This window comes from Scyliorhinus torazame, chromosome 24 (genome assembly GCF_047496885.1).
Source record: "Scyliorhinus torazame isolate Kashiwa2021f chromosome 24, sScyTor2.1, whole genome shotgun sequence".
Lineage (NCBI taxonomy): Eukaryota > Metazoa > Chordata > Chondrichthyes > Carcharhiniformes > Scyliorhinidae > Scyliorhinus > Scyliorhinus torazame.
Genome location: NC_092730.1, coordinates 14,301,344 through 14,318,043, shown reverse-complemented (window position 1 = coordinate 14,318,043; position 16,700 = coordinate 14,301,344). Strand labels below are relative to the sequence as shown.

Below are 16,700 nucleotides of genomic sequence, written 5' to 3'. Positions count from 1 at the left end.
AGGGATTTCCGCCCCGCCAGCTGGCGGAAATGGCGTTTGTTGCCCCGCCAGCTGGCGCGGAAATGCGGCGCATGCGCGGGAGCGTCAGCGGCCGCTGTCAGTTTCCCCGCGCATGCGCCGGGAGCGTCAGCGGCCGCCGAAAGTTTTCCCCCGCGCATGCGCAGTGGGGAGAGTCTCTTCCCGCCTCCGCCATGGTGGAGGCCGTGGCGGAGGCGGAAGGGAAAGAGTGCCCCCACGGCACAGGCCCGCCCGCGGATCGGTGGGCCCCGATCGCGGGCCAGGCCACCGTGGGGGCACCCCCCGGGGTCAGATCGCCCCGCGCCCCCCCCCAGGGACCCCGGAGGCCCGCCCACGCTGCCTTGTCCCGCCGGTAAATACCAGGTTTGATTTACGTCGGCGGGACAGGCAATTCCTGGCGGGACTTCGGCCCATGCGGGCCGGAGAATCCAGCGGGGGGGTCCCGCCAACCGGCGCGGCTGGATTCCCGCCCCCGCCCAATCTCCGGGAGCGGAGACTTCGGCGGGGGCGGGGGGCGGGATTCACGGCGGCCAACGGCCATTCTCCGACCCGGCGGGGGGTCGGAGAATGACGCCCCTTGTGTGTGTGAGTGTGAGTGTGTGTGTGTGTGTGTGTGTGTGTTCCTGTACGTTCACCTCCATTTTTACCCCTCCCTCAAACCCTTCTAGAGATTCACTCAATTGTTTCACAAACCCCCCCCCCCATTCTTTCTGCACCAACGTCCTTCCCCGAAACCCTCATTTCCAATCTGTGTTGCCCTATCTCATCGCAACTTGCTCATTGTGGCCCCCGCCGCATCCACTCAAGTCTCACGTTCTTTTCCCCACCCACCCACCCACACACCCACACACACACACACACACCCACCCACACACCCACACACACAGACCAATCTCCACTCCAGGGGTGTGTGGGAGGACGAGGGGAGAGAGAGGGCGGTTTGTAATCTAGGCCGACGTTGCTGCACTGTCGGAGAGGCGCCCAATTGTGGAGGCCGATCGCTCCCACCCTCCCTACGCCCCCTCACACCTCAGCGGTTCAGGTGGATGCTGAAGACCCCCGCGGCGGAGGTTGGCGGAAGAGCAGCGGACGACCCCGAAGCCTGAAGTCTTCCCTCGACCAACACCATCCAAAAGGCTGCGTCAGCCGGCACTGTCAGTGCATCCGCCTGTGGGGGTATGTATTAGGGGTATTAAGGTACCCTGTGATGCCGAGAGGTGGATAGACACTGGATCCCGATTGGATCAGTCGCCTGCTGGCTCCACCCAGTAAGACGGAGTATAAGAGCTCGGGTACTCCCAGCAGCCGCATTCTGTAACTGTGCTGCTGGGGAACAAGTCTTCGACTCCTTCTCATCCTCATCACGTCTCGTGAGTGATTGATCTTGCTGCACAGCCTTCACGCCGTTCCTGCGGAAGGTGGCGGACGGCCGTAAGTATGTCATTGATCCCAGGGCGCCCCTGTGTCCCCCGCCGACCGACCCCCCCCCCCCCCCCCCCCCACTCCCTCGATCTCCCTCCCCCACTCACCCCCCAGCCCGGCCACGTGACTGAGCCTTGTTTTCTGAATCTGTTCCAGGTCTCATCTCTCCGTGTCTCCTCCTCCTCCTCCTCCTCCTCCTCTGGGGCCGGCTCCCCGGAGGTTTACTCCGGCCCAGAGGGCGGGCTCCGATCCCGGCCTCCCGGAGCCCCGGCAGGCGCCCGCGAGCTGGGCCGCGCCGAGCTGCCCGCCACTGATGCCAACTCGAGCCTGCCGCCCTGCGCCGGACCGCATGGTACAGTAACCGGGCGCCGGCGTCGGGGAAGGGGTGGGGGTGGGGTGGGGGGGGGGGGGGAGGTGGCGGGTTCGGGGGGGGGGGTGGGGAGCGCAGTGGTGTGCAGTGAACACTCTGGGAAATATCCCTGCTCTGGCTCGCCGCCGGAATGGGAACTTGGTTTGGCTGGCGGCGAGGCCTCCCACAGTCGAATAGTACGCCCGGTCCTGAACCCACGCGGGGAGGGGTTGGAGATGGCACGGCCAATGGAAACGGGGCTCCACTCGGACATGAAAGGGGTAGGGTGGGTGGGGAGATGGGTGGGAGGTGGGGGGGGGGGGGGTTGGAGGGGTGAATGGGGTTGGTGGGGGGGTAGATGGGTAGGGGGGTGGGGGGGGTGAGGGGGTGGGGGGTTGGAGGGGTGGATGGGGTTGGTGGGGGGGTAGATGGGTAGGGGGGGTGGGGGGGTGAGGGGGTTGGGGGTTGGAGGGGTGGATGGGGTTGGTGGGGGTAGATGGGTAGGGGGGGTGAGGGGGGGGGTTGGAGGGGTGGATGGGGTTGGTGGGGGTAGATGGGTAGGGGGGGTGGGGGGGTGAGGGGGTGGGGGGTTGGAGGGGTGGATGGGGTTGGTGGGGGTAGTTGGGTAGGGGGGTGGGGGGGTGAGGGGGTGGGGGGGTTGGAGGGGTGGATGGGGTTGGTGGGGGGTAGATGGGTAGGGGGGGTGGGGGGTGAGGGGGTGGGGGGTTGGAGGGGTGGATGGGGTTGGTGGGGGTAGATGGGTAGGGGGGGTGAGGGGGGGGGGGGGTTGGAGGGGTGGATGGGGTTGGTGGGGGGTAGATGGGTAGGGGGGTGGGGGGGTGAGGGGGGTGGGGGGTTGGAGGGGTGGATGGGGTTGGGTGGGGGGTAGATGGGTAGGGGGGGTGGGGGGGTGAGGGGGTGGGGGGTTGGAGGGGTGGATGGGGTTGGTGGGGGTAGATGGGTAGGGGGGTGAGGGGGGGGGGTTGGAGGGGTGGATGGGGTTGGTGGGGGTAGATGGGTAGGGGGGGGTGGGGGGGTGAGGGGGTGGGGGGTTGGAGGGGTGGATGGGGTTGGTGGGGGTAGATGGGTAGGGGGGGTGAGGGGGTGGGGGGTTGGAGGGGTGGATGGGGTTGGTGGGGGGTAGATGGGTAGGGGGGTGAGGGGGTGGGGGGTTGGAGGGGTGGATGGGGTTGGTGGGGGTAGATGGGTAGGGGGGGGTGGGCGGGGTGAGGGGGTGGGGGGTTGGAGGGGTGGATGGGGGTTGGTGGGGGTAGATGGGTGGGGGGGGGGGAGTCCTGCAGGGTGAAAGGTCACCGTTCCCCTCTGCAGAGATTTCCACGGTTCTGTTTGTACGTCTCAGGTCGGATGGTCCCGGCTGACTCTCCCACGGAATGGCAGACACTGGCGGATATATCTTCATACTGCGATAGCCTGGCACAGTCCCTCACTATGGAAGGTCAGTTCGAGTCTCAATCCAGCACTGACGTACATACAAACATGCACACATATGTACACATGTACATATGAACATATGAATTCAGAGGTAATCTAGACCTGCGGGGCTGTGCATGGGTCGCCCCTCCCACTGTGACCCAGGGCCCCTCCCACTGTGACCCAGGGCCCCTCCCGCTGTGACCCAGGGCCCCTCCCGCTGTGACCCAGGCCCCTCCCACTGTGACCCAGGGCCCCCTCCCACTGTGACCCAGGGCCCCTCCCACTGTGACCCAGGGCCCCTCCCACTGTGACCCAGGGCCCCTCCCACTGTGACCCAGGGCCCCTCCCACTGTGACCCAGGGCCCCTCCCGCTGTGACTCAGGGCCCCTCCCGCTGTGACTCAGGGGCCCCTCCCACTCTGACCCAGGGCCCCTCCCACTGTGACCCAGGGCCCCTCCCACTGTGACCCAGGGCCCCTCCCACTGTGACCTAGGGCCCCTCCCACTGTGACCCAGGGCCCCTCCCACTGTGACCCAGGGCCCCTCCCGCTGTGACCCAGGGCCCCTCCCACTGTGACCCAGGGCCCCTCCCACTGTGACCCAGGGCCCCTCCCACTGTGACCCAGGGCCCCTCCCACTGTGACCCAGGGCCCCTCCCACTGTGACCCAGGGCCCCTCCCACTGTGACCCAGGGCCCCTCCCACTGTGACCCAGGGCCCCTCCCGCTGTGACCCAGGGCCCCCTCCCGCTGTGACCCCGTGGCCCCTCCCACTGTGACCCAGGGCCCCTCCCACTGTGACCCAGGGCCCCTCCCACTGTGACCCAGGGCCCCTCCCGCTGTGACTCAGGGCCCCTCCCACTGTGACCCAGGGCCCCTCCCACTGTGACCCTGGGGCCCCTCCCTCTGTGACCCAGGGCCCCTCCCGCTGTGACTCAGGGCCCCTCCCGCTGTGACTCAGGGCCCCTCCCGCTGTGACCCAGGGCCCCTCCTGCTGTGACCCAGGGCCCCTCCCACTGTGACCCAGGACCCATGACTCCTCTCCTGTGACCCAGGGTAATTGACCCTTCCTCTATGACCCAGGACCTTTGACTCCTCCGCTGTGACCCAGGGTCATTGACCCCTTACCTGTGACCCAGGGTAATTGACCCCTACCCTGTGACCCAGGATCATTGACCCCTCTCTGTGACCCTGGTTTGTTGACCCCTCTTCTGCGACCTTGGGTCATTGACCCCTCCTTGTGAACTTCTGTCATTGACCCTTCCCCTGTGACCTCAGTCCGTTTTTTTCTGTATTCTATTACAAACTTGTATCAAAACAGGTGACAGCGAATAAACACCCCGGGAAACATACTTCCCAACGATCAACTATACAGTCTGGACAGAATCCCCCCCCCCCAGCGATGAACAGCCCCTCACACACGGGCACAAACATCCCCCACCTTTCCTCAAACCCCCCCTGCTGAGCCCCTTAACTCAGACTTTACCTTCTCTAACCGCAGGAAGACGTACAGGTCGCCCAGCCAGGCCGCTACCCCCGGTGGCGATGCCGACCGCCACTCCAGCAAAATTCGCCGCCGTGCGATCAGAGAGGCGAAGACCACGACATCGGCCTTCCTCCTCTCCGTGAGCTCCGGCTTCTCTGAGACCCCAAATATCGCCACCAAAGGGTCCGGGTCCACTCCCTCCTCCACTATCCTGGCTAAGACCGCGAACACTCCCGCCCAGAATCTTCCCAATTTTTCACAACCCCAAAACATGTGCGCGTGATTCGCTGGCCCCCGCCCACACCTCTCACCCTCATCTGCTGCCCCCTGAAAGAACCCACTCATTCTCGCCCGAGTCATACGCACCCTGTGCACCACCTTAAACTGTATCAGGCTCATCCTCGCACAGGAGGAGGTCCCGTTTACCCTTCGCAGTGCCTCACTCCATACTCCCCAATTGATCTCCATTCCCAACTCCGCTTCCCATTTTTCCTTGATCTTCACCACCCGCTCGCATCCTGTGACCTCTGTCCATTGACCCCTCCCCTGTGACCTTGGGTTGTTGACCCCTCACCTGTGACCTTGGGTTGTTGACCCCCTCCCCTGTGACCTTGGGTTGTTGACCCCTCCCCTGTGACCTCAGGCCATTGACCCCCCCTTCCCTGTGACCTTGGATTGTTGACCCCCATCCCTATGACCTGGGGCCTTGACCCCTACCCTGTGACCTCAGGCCATTGACCTCTCCCCTCTAACCCTGGGTAAGCGCCCCCATTAAGCACAGTGACAATAACACCAAGGGGCAGTTTGAATAATCGCAGCCTTTGCCCAGCCAGTGGAGAGGGAAGTCACTGACCGAGTGACCAGCCCTTACCCTGTGCCTCCTGAAGAGGGACCTCGCTCCTTCACTCTCCCCCCATCACTGATTTATATCTCTGCTGTAATGGCCTCTTGCTCTGTGTTTGACCAGATGAGGACACAGCGGAGGACGGCAGGATAGAGGAGAATGTCGATTTGACTGGAATGAACAGTCCGAGGTAGGTGGCTGGAACATTCTCCTGGGTGATATGGAGATTCTGATGGTCAGAGGGAGATTCGAAACAATTACAGAAAAATCACTACTTTGGACACAGATTGATTGAAAGTGACTAGTATAGCTGTGTGTGTGGGTGTGTGTGTGTGGGGGGGGGGTCTTTGGGTTTGTGTGTGCCTGTCTGTTTGTGTGTGAGTGTGTGCTTGTCTCTGCGTGTGTCTGTGTATCTTTGAGTGTCTGTGTGTGTCAGTCTGTGTGCATCAGTGTTTGTGTCCTCGTGTGTCTACGTGGCTATGTGTGTGGCTGTGTGTATTTGTGTAGGTATATCCCTGTGTGTGTGCGGGCACATGCCTGTGTGTGTGTGCATGAGTGTATGTATATGTGGGTGTATCTGTGTGTGTGTGAGAGAGAGTGTGTGTGGCTGTGTGAGTTTGTGTGTTGATGCGTGTGTGGGTGTATGGGTGCGTGTGTGAGTATGTGTCTGTGTGTGTGAGTGTATGTGTCTGGGAGTGTGTTTGTGTATGTGTGTCTGTGAGTGTCTGGGTGTGTGAGTGTGTGTGTGTCTGTGTGTGTGTGTCAGTGTGTGTTGATGTGTGTGTGTGTCAGACGGGGAAGCTGGTGTTGGGGTTAGTGGTGCTGGCACTGAGGGAGTGCTGCACTGTCAGAGGGTCAGCACTGAGGGAGAGCCGCACTGTCAGAGAGTCAGTAATGAGGGAGTGCCGCACTGTCAGAGAGTCAGTACTGAGGGAGCGCAGCACTGTCAGAGGGTCAGTACTGAGGGAGTGCCGCACTGTCAGAGGGTCAGTACTGAGGGAGTGCTGCACTGTCAGAGGGTCAGTACTGAGGGAGTGCCGCACTGTCAGAGGGTCAGTACTGAGGGAGTGCCGCACTGTCAGAGGGTCAGTACTGAGGGAGTGCCGCACTGTCAGAGGGTCAGTACTGAGGTAGTGCTGCACTGTCAGAGGGTCAGTACTGAGGGAGCGCTACACTGTCAGAGGGTCAGTACTGAGGGAGTGCCGCACTGTCAGAGAGTCAGTACTGAGGGAGCGCCGCACTGTCAGAGGGTCAGTACTGAGGGAGTGCCGCACTGTCAGAGAGTCAGTACTGAGGGAGCGCCGCACTGTCAGAGGGTCAGTACTGAGGGAGTGCCGCACTGTCAGAGGGTCAGTACTGAGGGAGTGCCGCACTGTCAGAGGGTCAGTACTGAGGGAGTGCCGCACTGTCAGGGGGTCAGTACTGAGGGAGCGCCGCACTGTCAGAGGGTCAGTACTGAGGGAGTGCCGCACTGTCAGGGGGTCAGTACTGAGGGAGCGCCGCACTGTCAGAGGGTCAGTACTGAGGGAGCGCCGCACTGTCAGAGGGTCAGTACTGAGGGAGTGCCGCACTGTCAGAGGGTCAGTACTGAGGGAGTGCCGCACTGTCAGAGGGTCAGTACTGAGGGAGTGCCGCATTGTCAGAGGGTCAGTACTGAGGGAGTGCTGCACTGTCAGAGGGTCAGTACTGAGGGAGTGCCGCACTGTCAGAGGGTCAGTACTGAGGGAGTGCTGCACTGTCAGAGGGTCAGTACTGAGGGAGCGCTGCACTGTCAGAGGGTCAGTACTGAGGGAGTGCTGCACTGTCAGGGGGTCAGTACTGAGGGAGTGCTGCACTGTCAGAGGTTCAGTACTGAGGGAGTGCTGCACTGTCAGGGGGTCAGTACTGAGGGTGCGCTGCACTGTCAGAGGGTCAGTACTGAGGGAGTGCTGCACTGTCAGAGGGTCAGTACTGAGGGAGTGCTGCACTGTCAGAGGGTCAGTACTGAGGGAATGCCGCACTGTCAGAGGGTCAGTACTGAGGGAGTGCTGCACTGTCAGAGGGTCAGTACTGAGGGAGAGCCGCACTGTCAGAGGGTCAGTACTAAGGGAGTGCAACACTGTCAGAGGGTCAGTACTGAGGGAGTGCCGCACTGTCAGAGGGTCAGTACTGAGGGAGTGCAGCACTGTCAGAGGGTCAGTACTGAGGGAGCGCCGCACTGTCAGAGGATCAGTACTGAGGGAGCACCGCACTGTCAGAGGGTCAGTACTGAGGGAGCGCCGCACTGTCAGAGGGTCAGTACTGAGGGAGCGCCGCACTGTCAGAGGATCAGTACTGAGGGAGCACCGCACTGTCAGAGGGTCAGTACTGAGGGAGTGCCGCACTGTCAGAGAGTCAGTACTGAGGGAGTGCTGCACTGTCAGAGGGTCAGTACTGAGAGAGTGCTACACTGTCTGAAACACTGTCTTTCTGGTGAGAGTTTAATCCCTTGTGGTGACCAGGATTTTGCACGGCCTCTGTTCTGACCAAGGACACAGGGCCTCACCCCCCGTCCTGGGATAATGTTTACCCCTCGTCCACCTTGGCAGACAATATGTCGAGACAGAGATGGGGAGTGGGTTGCAGTGCCCCCTGGCTGCCTGCTGGTGGCGGTGCTGAGAGCGGTGCCCTGGAGCAGCGCGATGCTGCCACCTGGCGGCCTCTCTCAGTTACTGCCCGGGGAGACGAAGGGAGGGAATGTCTAAGTCTCACAGTCTCTCTACCACCCCCCCCCACCCACCCACCTCTAATCTGACACCCTCCCCACCCCACCCAATCCCCCAGCAATCAGGGGCGGTGCGGGACGAGATCAGAAACGCTCTTTGTCGGACCAGGTGCCGACTTCGTAGACCCCAGACAGGGCCTTGGCTCAGGCTACGATCAGCCCCACATCCTCAAAGCCTGCTCTAAGGGGGCGGGGTGGAGGTGGATTTGAGCAGTCAGGCCCCCTGTCCCCTTCGCCAATGATCGAACCATTCCCTCCTCCCCAACCTCTTGGAATATCTGGGTGTCAGAAAGGCGGGAAAGTGGAATTGAGTCACGACGCCCGCCGTAGTCGAATAGCCTGCTATCCCCGCCCCCCCCGCCTTCTGGGGTTGGGTGATGAGATGGAGGGGCAGGAAAGGGAGGGGACGGGGAAGCTGGCGGAAGCCAAAAGTGAGATTCGGGGCCGAATCAGCAGTGTGAATGAGGATGGAGGGAGGAGTTTAATTCTTGGGGTTAAACCGGCTGGTTTTTTTTTCAATGCTCATCTTCTTCCCCCCCTCCCCCAGCAAATCGCCAGCGCGCCTGACAGAGAAGGTGGTCCACTTGGAAACGATTGTCAAACAGCTGAATGAGAAGCTGATGAAGGTGAGGTGACAAATCGCACAGCGGGACAATGTAGAGGGAGCTTTACTCTGTATCTAACCCCGTGCTGTACCTGTCCTGGGAGTGTTTGATGGGGGACAGTGTAGAGGGAGCTTTACTCTGTATCTAACCCCGTGCTGCACCTGTCCTGCGAGTGTTTGATGGGGACAGTGTAGAGGGAGCTTTACTCTGTATCTAACCCCGTGCTGTACCTGTCCTGGGAGTGTTTGATGGGGACGGTGTAGAGGGAGCTTTACTCTGTATCTAACCCCGTGCTGTACCTGTCCTGGGAGTGTTTGATGGGGACAGTGTAGAGGGAGCTTTACTCTGTATCTAACCCCGTGCTGTACCTGTCCTGGGAGTGTTTGATGGGGACAGTGTAGAGGGAGCTTTACTCTGTATCTAACCCCGTGCTGTACCTGTCCTGCGAGTGTTTGATGGGGACAGTGTAGAGGGAGCTTTACTCTGTATCTAACCCCGTGCTGTACCTGTCCTGGGAGTGTTTGATGGGGACAATGTAGAGGGAGCTTTACTCTGTATCTCACCCCGTGCTGTACCTGTCCTGGGAGTGTTTGATGGGGACAGTGTAGAGGGAGCTTTACTCTGTATCTAACCCCGTGCTGCACCTGTCCTGGGAGTGTTTGATGGGGACAGTGTAGAGGGAGCTTTATTCTGTATCTAACCCCGTGCTGTACCTGTCCTGGGAGTGTTTGATGGGGGACAGTGTAGAGGGAGCTTTACTCTGTATCTAACCCCGTGCTGTACCTGTCCTGGGAGTGTCTGATGGGGACAGTGTAGAGGGAGCTTTACTCTGTATCTAACCCCGTGCTGTACCTGTCCTGGGAGTGTTTGATGGGGACAGTGTAGAGGGAGCTTTACTCTGTATCTAACCCCGTGCTGCACCTGTCCTGGGAGTGTTTGATGGGGACAGTGTAGAGGGAGCTTTACTCTGTATCTAACCCCGTGCTGTACCTGTCCTGGGAGTGTTTGATGGGGACAATGTAGAGGGAGCTTTACTCTGTATCTAACCCCGTGCTATACCTGTCCTGGGAGTGTTTGATGGGGACAGTGTAGAGGGAGCTTTACTCTGTATCTAACCCCGTGCTGTACCTGTCCTGGGAGTGTCTGATGGGGACAGTGTAGAGGGAGCTTTACTCTGTATCTAACCCCGTGCTGCACCTGTCCTAGGAGTGTTTGATGGGGACAGTGTAGAGGGAGCTTTACTCTGTATCTAACCCCGTGCTGTACCTGTCCTGGGAGTGTTTGATGGGGACAGTGTAGAGGGAGCTTTACTCTGTATCTAACCCCGTGCTGTACCTGTCCTGGGAGTGTTTGATGGGGACAGTGTAGAGGGAGATTTACTCTGTATCTAACCCCGTGCTGTACCTGTCCTGGGGTGTTTGATGGGGACAGTGTGGAGGGAGCTTTACTCTGTATCTAACCCCGTGCTGTACCTGTCCTGGGAGTGTTTGATGGGGACAGTGTAGAGGGAGCTTTACTCTGTATCTAACCCCGTGCTGTACCTGTCCTGGGAGTGTTTGATGGGGACAGTGTAGAGGGAGCTTTACTCTGTATCTAACCCCGTGCTGTACCTGGCCTGGGAGTGTTTGATGGGGACAGTGTAGAGGGAGCTTTACTCTGTATCTAACCCCGTGCTGTACCTGTCCTGGGAGTGTTTGATGGGGACAGTGTAGAGGGAGCTTTACTCTGTATCTAACCCCGTGCTGTACCTGTCCTGGGAGTGTTTGATGGGGACAGTGTAGAGGGAGATTTACTCTGTATCTAACCCCGTGCTGTACCTGTCCTGGGAGTGTTTGATGGGGACAGTGTAGAGGGAGATTTACTCTGTATCTAACCCCGTGCTGTACCTGTCCTGGGAGTGTTTGATGGGGACAGTGTAGAGGGAGCTGTACTCTGTATCTAACCCCATGCTGTACCTGTCCTGGGAGTGTTTGATGGGGACAGTGTAGAGGGAGCTTTACTCTGTATCTAACCCTGTGCTGCACCTGTCCTGGGAGTGTTTGATGGGGACAGTGTAGAGGGAGCTTTACTCTGTATCTAACCCCGTGCTGTACCTGTCTTGGGAGTGTTTGATGGGGACAGTGTAGAGGGAGCTTTACTCTGTATCTAACCCCGTGCTGTACCTGTCCTGGGAGTGTTTGATGGGGACAGTGTAGAGGGAGCTTTACTCTGTATCTAACCCCGTGCTGTACCTGTCCTGGGAGTGTTTGATGGGGACAGTGTAGAGGGAGCTTTACTCTGTATCTAACCCCGTGCTGTACCTGTCCTGGGAGTGTTTGATGGGGACAGTGTAGAGGGAGCTTTACTCTGTATCTAACCCCGTGCTGTACCTGTCCTGGGAGTGTTTGAAGGGGACAGTGTAGAGGGAGCTTTACTCTCTATCTAACCCTGTGCTGTACCTGTCCTGGGAGTGTTTGATGGGGACAATGTAGAGGGAGCTTTACTCTGTATCTAACCCCGTGCTGTACCTGTCCTGGGAGAGTTTGATGGGGGACAGTGTAGAGGGAGCTTTACTCTGTATCTAACCCCGTGCTGTTCCTGTCCTGGGAGTGTTTGATGGGGACAGTGTGGAGGGAGCTTTACTCTGTATCTAACCCCGTGCTGTACCTGTCCTGGGAGTGTTTGATGGGGACAGTGTAGAGGGAGCTTTACTCTGTATCTAACCCTGTGCTGTACTTGTCCTGGGAGTGTTTGAAGGGGACAGTGTAGAGGGAGCTTTACTCTGTATCTAACCCCGTGCTGTACCTGTCCTGGGAGTGTTTGATGGGGACAGTGTAGAGGGAGCTTTACTCTGTATCTAACCCTGTGCTGTACCTGTCCTGGGAGTGTTTGATGGGGACAGTGTAGAGGGAGCTTTACTCTGTATCTAACCCCGTGCTGTACCTGTCCTGGGAGTGTTTGATGGGGACAGTGTAGAGGGAGCTTTCCTCTGTATCTAACCCTGTGCTGTACCTGCCCTGGGAGTGTTTGATGCGGACAGCATAGAGGGAGCTTTACTCTGTATCTAACCCCGTGCTGTACCTGTCCTGGGAGTGTTTGATGGGGACAGTGTAGAGGGAGCTTTACTCTGTATCTAACCCTGTGCTGTACTTGTCCTGGGAGTGTTTGAAGGGGACAGTGTAAAGGGAGCTTTACTCTGTATCTAACCCCGTGCTGTACCTGTCCTGGGAGTGTTTGATGGGGACAGTGTAGAGGGAGCTTTACTCTGTATCTAACCCTGTGCTGTACCTGTCCTGGGAGTGTTTGATGAGGACAGTGTAGAGGGAGCTTTACTCTGTATCTAACCCCGTGCTGTACCTGTCCTGGGAGTGTTTGAAGGGGACAGTGTAGAGGGAGCTTTACTCTGGGCGCGATTTAACGGCCTCAATTTGGCCAACTTGGTGTTGGGACCAGGCCGGCGATTCTGGCGACATTTGTGACGCTGAAAACGCCTGGCCAGATTTAACGGAATCTCGCGAGACATCACCATCTGGAGCTTACCCTCGCTGGCCCAGCTCTGCACGGTTAAATCAGGCATGAGGCTAATTTAAATGTGTGTCTGCGAGATTCCCCCTCACGGTCCTGGGAGACCTCGCCCGGGCGACGTTTAGTGCTGGCGCCCACAAAGGTGGGACCGGACATAATGGGTGCCTGGGTGGCACTGCCAAGCTGGCATGGGCCATGCCGGGGTGCCAGGGTGGTGGTGCCCTGCTGCCGGCTTAGCAGTGCCAGGGATGAGAGCCTTCCCAGGTGGAGGTGGGTGCAGGGGTTCCCGGGAGGGTGAAAGGTCGGTGCAACCAGACAAAATGGCGCCCGAATCTGCGAGGGGCCGCTAAACACGTCGACGGGAAATGACTCAAAGTGAGGTCCCGGCGGAGAGAAGCGTCCCGAGGCCAAATAAAACGGCAAAGTGTTTCTCGGTGTTGCGTAGGGCGGCACGGTGGCAGAGGAGTTAGCACTGCTGCCTCACAGGGCCAGGGACTCGTGTTCGATTCCGGCCTTGGGTGTGCGGAGTTTGCACGTTCCCCCCCCCCCCCCGTGTGCGCGCGGGTTTCCTCCGGGTGCTCCGGTTTCCTCCCACAGTCCCAAAGACGTGCGGGTTAGGTGGACTGGCTGCGATCGATGACCCCTGAGCGCCCAGGGATGTGCAGTTAGGCTATGGTGTCACCGGGACAGGGAGGAGCGGATGGTGGAGTGGACATGGGTAGGCTTTCGAAGTGTCGGTGGGTCGAATGGCCGCCTGCGCTGTAGGGATTCCATAAACGCGCCCAGAACCGGACGTCTTGCGGTTAAATCGCGCCCTGTGCACCTAACCGGGCTGCGGAATTAAACGCTGCCCATATTGGGGAGAGTATTAACGATGGTTGTGCCTTTGTTTTTGATGATCAGGAGAAGGAGGATAAGGTGCAGCTGGAGACGGAGGTCAGGCAGCTACGGCAGAATAACCAGCGTCTCCACCAGGAGTCTCAGACCACGGTGTGCCACCTTCTAAAAGTCACCGAATTACTGTGCCGCACCGCACCAAAGCCGTCATAACCTTAAGCAGCGGGGAGCGAGACGTCGCTGCCTTGCTGTGCTCTCAGTGGCGAGGGAAGGCCAGGTGGTTCCACCTGGTACTCGACTGTCTTTGTTTCTGGAATGTCCCGGCACCGGTGTGCTGCTCCGCCAGAATGCCCCGCGCGCGCGCGCGCGTTTTTTCTTTCTTTCGTGTGCTGTCAGCCTGTTTTGCCGCGGTTTCGGAGGACTCCCGTTACTGTCAGACTGCCCGTCCGCTGGAGTAGGTTTCGGGGTGGGGGGGGGGGTTCATCGTTGAACCTTCTCCTTACCCCGCTGAGGTGAAGGGCGGGATGGGTCCACACCGCAGCGACTTCGGAGGAACAGGAGTTGGCCATTCGGCCCGTCTGCTCCGTACTGGTGTTTCTGCTCGCGCAAGCCTCCCCGTCCCCGTATCCTCCTATTCCTCTCCCCCTCGTGTGCTTATCCAGTTTATCCCCCTTCAATGTGTCGACGCTATTCACCTCGAGCGTCCATATTCTCCCCAACTCTCCGGGTAAGGACGTTTCTCGCGATTGAATTCTCCATTGGGTTTATTGGTCTCTGTCTTATTTCGATGATCCCCTAGCTTTGGATTCCAGAATATTGTCTCTCTCTCTGTCTGAGTCGTTTAAAAAAACTTTTTTGTCTGTGCCTATCCATGGATTATTATTGGGTGGGGGGGGGCTATTGAGGAATATTGGGCGAAACGCTTGTAGATTGAGTTGAGGCAGAGGTCTGGCCTGGCCCACTAGGCCCGAGGTCTGGCCCACTCGGCCCGAGGTCTGGCCCACTCGGCCCGAGGTCTGGCCCACTAGGCCCGAGGCCTGGCCCACTCGGCCCGAGGCCTGGCCCACTAGGCCCGAGGCCTGGCCCACTCGGCCCGAGGCCTGGCCCACTCGGCCCGAGGCCTGGCCCACTCGGACCGAGGCCTGGCCCACTAGGCCCGAGGCCTGGCCCACTAGGCCCGAGGCCTGGCCCACTAGGCCCGAGGGACTGGGTGGCCACTTCCTGTTTGTTTTTTTTACTTCATAAGCCAAATGTTTACCATTTCTGTGGCACATACTACCCTCGATGAACTGACATTTTCCATCGCCATTGCGAATAAAGTATATATTTTTTTAAGCTGCTTACTGAGGTCAAACGGAGGCGCTGAGGCTTGAATAGGTCAAAGGTTACGGACGCCAACCGTTGAGATTTCTCCCTGGCTTTTGCTGCTTGCTCTGGGGAGGGTTGGGGGTTAACGGAGAAAGGATGGGTGGGGGGAGGGGTGGGGGGGGCTGCTATTGAGCGTGGGGTGGGAGGGATGAGATAGCGTGTGGCTAGCGTGTGCATCACGTGCCATTCACTAACGTGTGGAAGGTATGATGCCGGTGCCCATGTTACCTGATCCGTGCGTTTCAGCCTCGTTCCCCGGATATGGAAGGCATTGGATTCTGTTTCCTCCCACACAGCGGGAAGTCCGGAGCTTCTGGGAAGGTCGAGGAGGGGGGCGCGAGCGCCTCCCTCACTGTTTATTCGGCGTCCTTTCAAATCAAAGAGATGTGGAAAACTACCCAAAGTTTTCTCTTAGCTTTTTGTAATTCCAAAACCATACGTAAAATCTTTAAATAAAAACAACCAGGTGTTCATAACTTTTGTTTTTCATGTCTTATTATTATTTTATACGCCAGAGAGAGAACTGATAAACACTCCCAGATCAGTTTGAGCTACAGTAAAACCAGTGTAGCCCATGATAACTGTGATTCGGCTATGGTATCGTGGTGTCGTTAATGCCGGTAGTAATTGTGAGGAAAGTCCCAGGCCGCTGCAGGCATTCCGAAATCCCAGGCCTCTTCACCATCGGGAAAACCCCAGGCCTCTCCCCCATCAGGAAAATCCCAGGCCTCTTCACCATCGGGAAAACCCCAGGCCTCTCCAGGCATTCGGAAATCACAGGCCTCTCCATCATCAGGAAAATCCCAGGCCTCTCCCCCATCACGAAAATCACAGGCCGCTGCAGGCCTTCCAAAATCCCAGACCCAGGATGAACCCTGACCCCCCCCTCACAGCGGAGGTCAATTGCAGCCTCATCAACTCATTGGATATTCCCTGTACCAATTGTCTGTGCAATAAACACACTATTCACTCGCTGCAGTCAATACCTGCAGATGTTTCAGACCAACATCCCGGCTCGTACGCCCAGGGTCAGTACTGAGGGAGTGCCGCACTGTCAGAGGGTCAGTACTGAGGGAGCGCCGCACTGTCAGAGGGTCAGTGCTGAGGGAGTGCTGCACTGTTTGAGGGTCAGTACTGAGGGAGTGCCGCACTGTCAGAGGGTCAGTACTGAGGGAGTGCCGCACTGTCAGAGGGTCAGTACTGAGGGAGTGCCGCACTGTCAGAGGGTCAGTACTGAGGGAGTGCCGCACTGTCAGAGGGTCAGTACTGAGGGAGTGCCGCACTGTCAGAGGATCAGTACTGAGGGAGTGCCGCACTGTCAGAGGGTCAGTACTGAGGGAGTGCCGCACTGTCAGAGGGTCAGTACTGAGGGAGTACCGCACTGTCAGAGGGTCAGTACTGAGGGAGTGCTGCACTGTCAGAGGGTCAGTACTGAGGGAGCGCCGCACTGTCAGAGGGTCAGTACTGAGGGAGTGCCGCACTGTCAGAGGGTCAGTACTGAGGGAGTGCCGCACTGTCGGAGGGTCAGTACTGAGGGAGTGCCGCACTGTCGGAGGGTCAGTACTGAGGGAGTGCCGCACTGTCGGAGGGTCAGTACTGAGGGAGTGCCGCACTGTCGGAGGGTCAGTACTGAGGGAGTGCCGCACTGTCGGAGGGTCAGTACTGAGGGAGTGCCGCACTGTCAGAGGGTCCGTACTGAGGGAGTGCCGCACTGTCAGAGGGTCAGTACTGAGGGAGTGCCGCACTGTCAGAGGGTCAGTACTGAGGGAGTGCCGCACTGTCAGAGGGTCAGTACTGAGGGAGTGCCGCACTGTCAGAGGGTCAGTACTGAGGGAGTGCCGCACTGTCAGAGGGTCAGTACTGAGGGAGCGCCGCACTGTCACAGGGTCAGTACTGAGGGAGCGCCGCACTGTCAGAGGGTCAGTACTGAGGGAGTGCCGCACTGTCAGAGGGTCAGTACTGAGGGAGTGCCGCACTGTCAGAGGGTCAGTACTGAGGGAGTGCCGCACTGTCAGAGGGTCAGTACTGAGGGAGTGCCGCACTGTCAGAGGGTCAGTACTGAGGGAGTGCCGCACTGTCAGAGGGTCAGTACT

The 16,700-nt window shown here is 58.9% G+C and overlaps 1 protein-coding gene across 1 annotated transcript; it reads left to right on the top strand.

Moving 5' to 3' along the window:
- Window positions 1–1,598: 1,598 nt before the first annotated feature.
- LOC140399905 (signal-induced proliferation-associated protein 1-like) lies at window positions 1,599–13,724 on the top strand. Its single transcript, XM_072489385.1, has 5 exons — window positions 1,599–1,792; window positions 3,150–3,245; window positions 5,674–5,740; window positions 8,841–8,919; window positions 13,306–13,724. The coding sequence occupies exons 2-5, from the start codon at window positions 3,155–3,157 to the stop codon at window positions 13,450–13,452; spliced, it is 384 nt and encodes a 127-aa protein (XP_072345486.1). The 5' UTR covers window positions 1,599–1,792; window positions 3,150–3,154; the 3' UTR covers window positions 13,453–13,724.
- The last annotated feature ends 2,976 nt before the right edge of the window (window positions 13,725–16,700 follow it).

What these genes read in the sequence shown, in the direction of transcription:
- LOC140399905 (XM_072489385.1), top strand. Translation starts at nt 3,155, where the DNA reads ATGGTCCCGGCTGACTCTCCCACGGAATGGCAGACACTGGCGGATATA. An exon ending in ACAGTCCCTCACTATGGAAG is followed by an intron (nt 3,246 to 5,673) that starts GTCAGTTCGAGT and finishes GTGTTTGACCAG; the next exon opens with ATGAGGACACAGCGGAGGAC. An exon ending in ACTGGAATGAACAGTCCGAG is followed by an intron (nt 5,741 to 8,840) that starts GTAGGTGGCTGG and finishes CCCCTCCCCCAG; the next exon opens with CAAATCGCCAGCGCGCCTGA.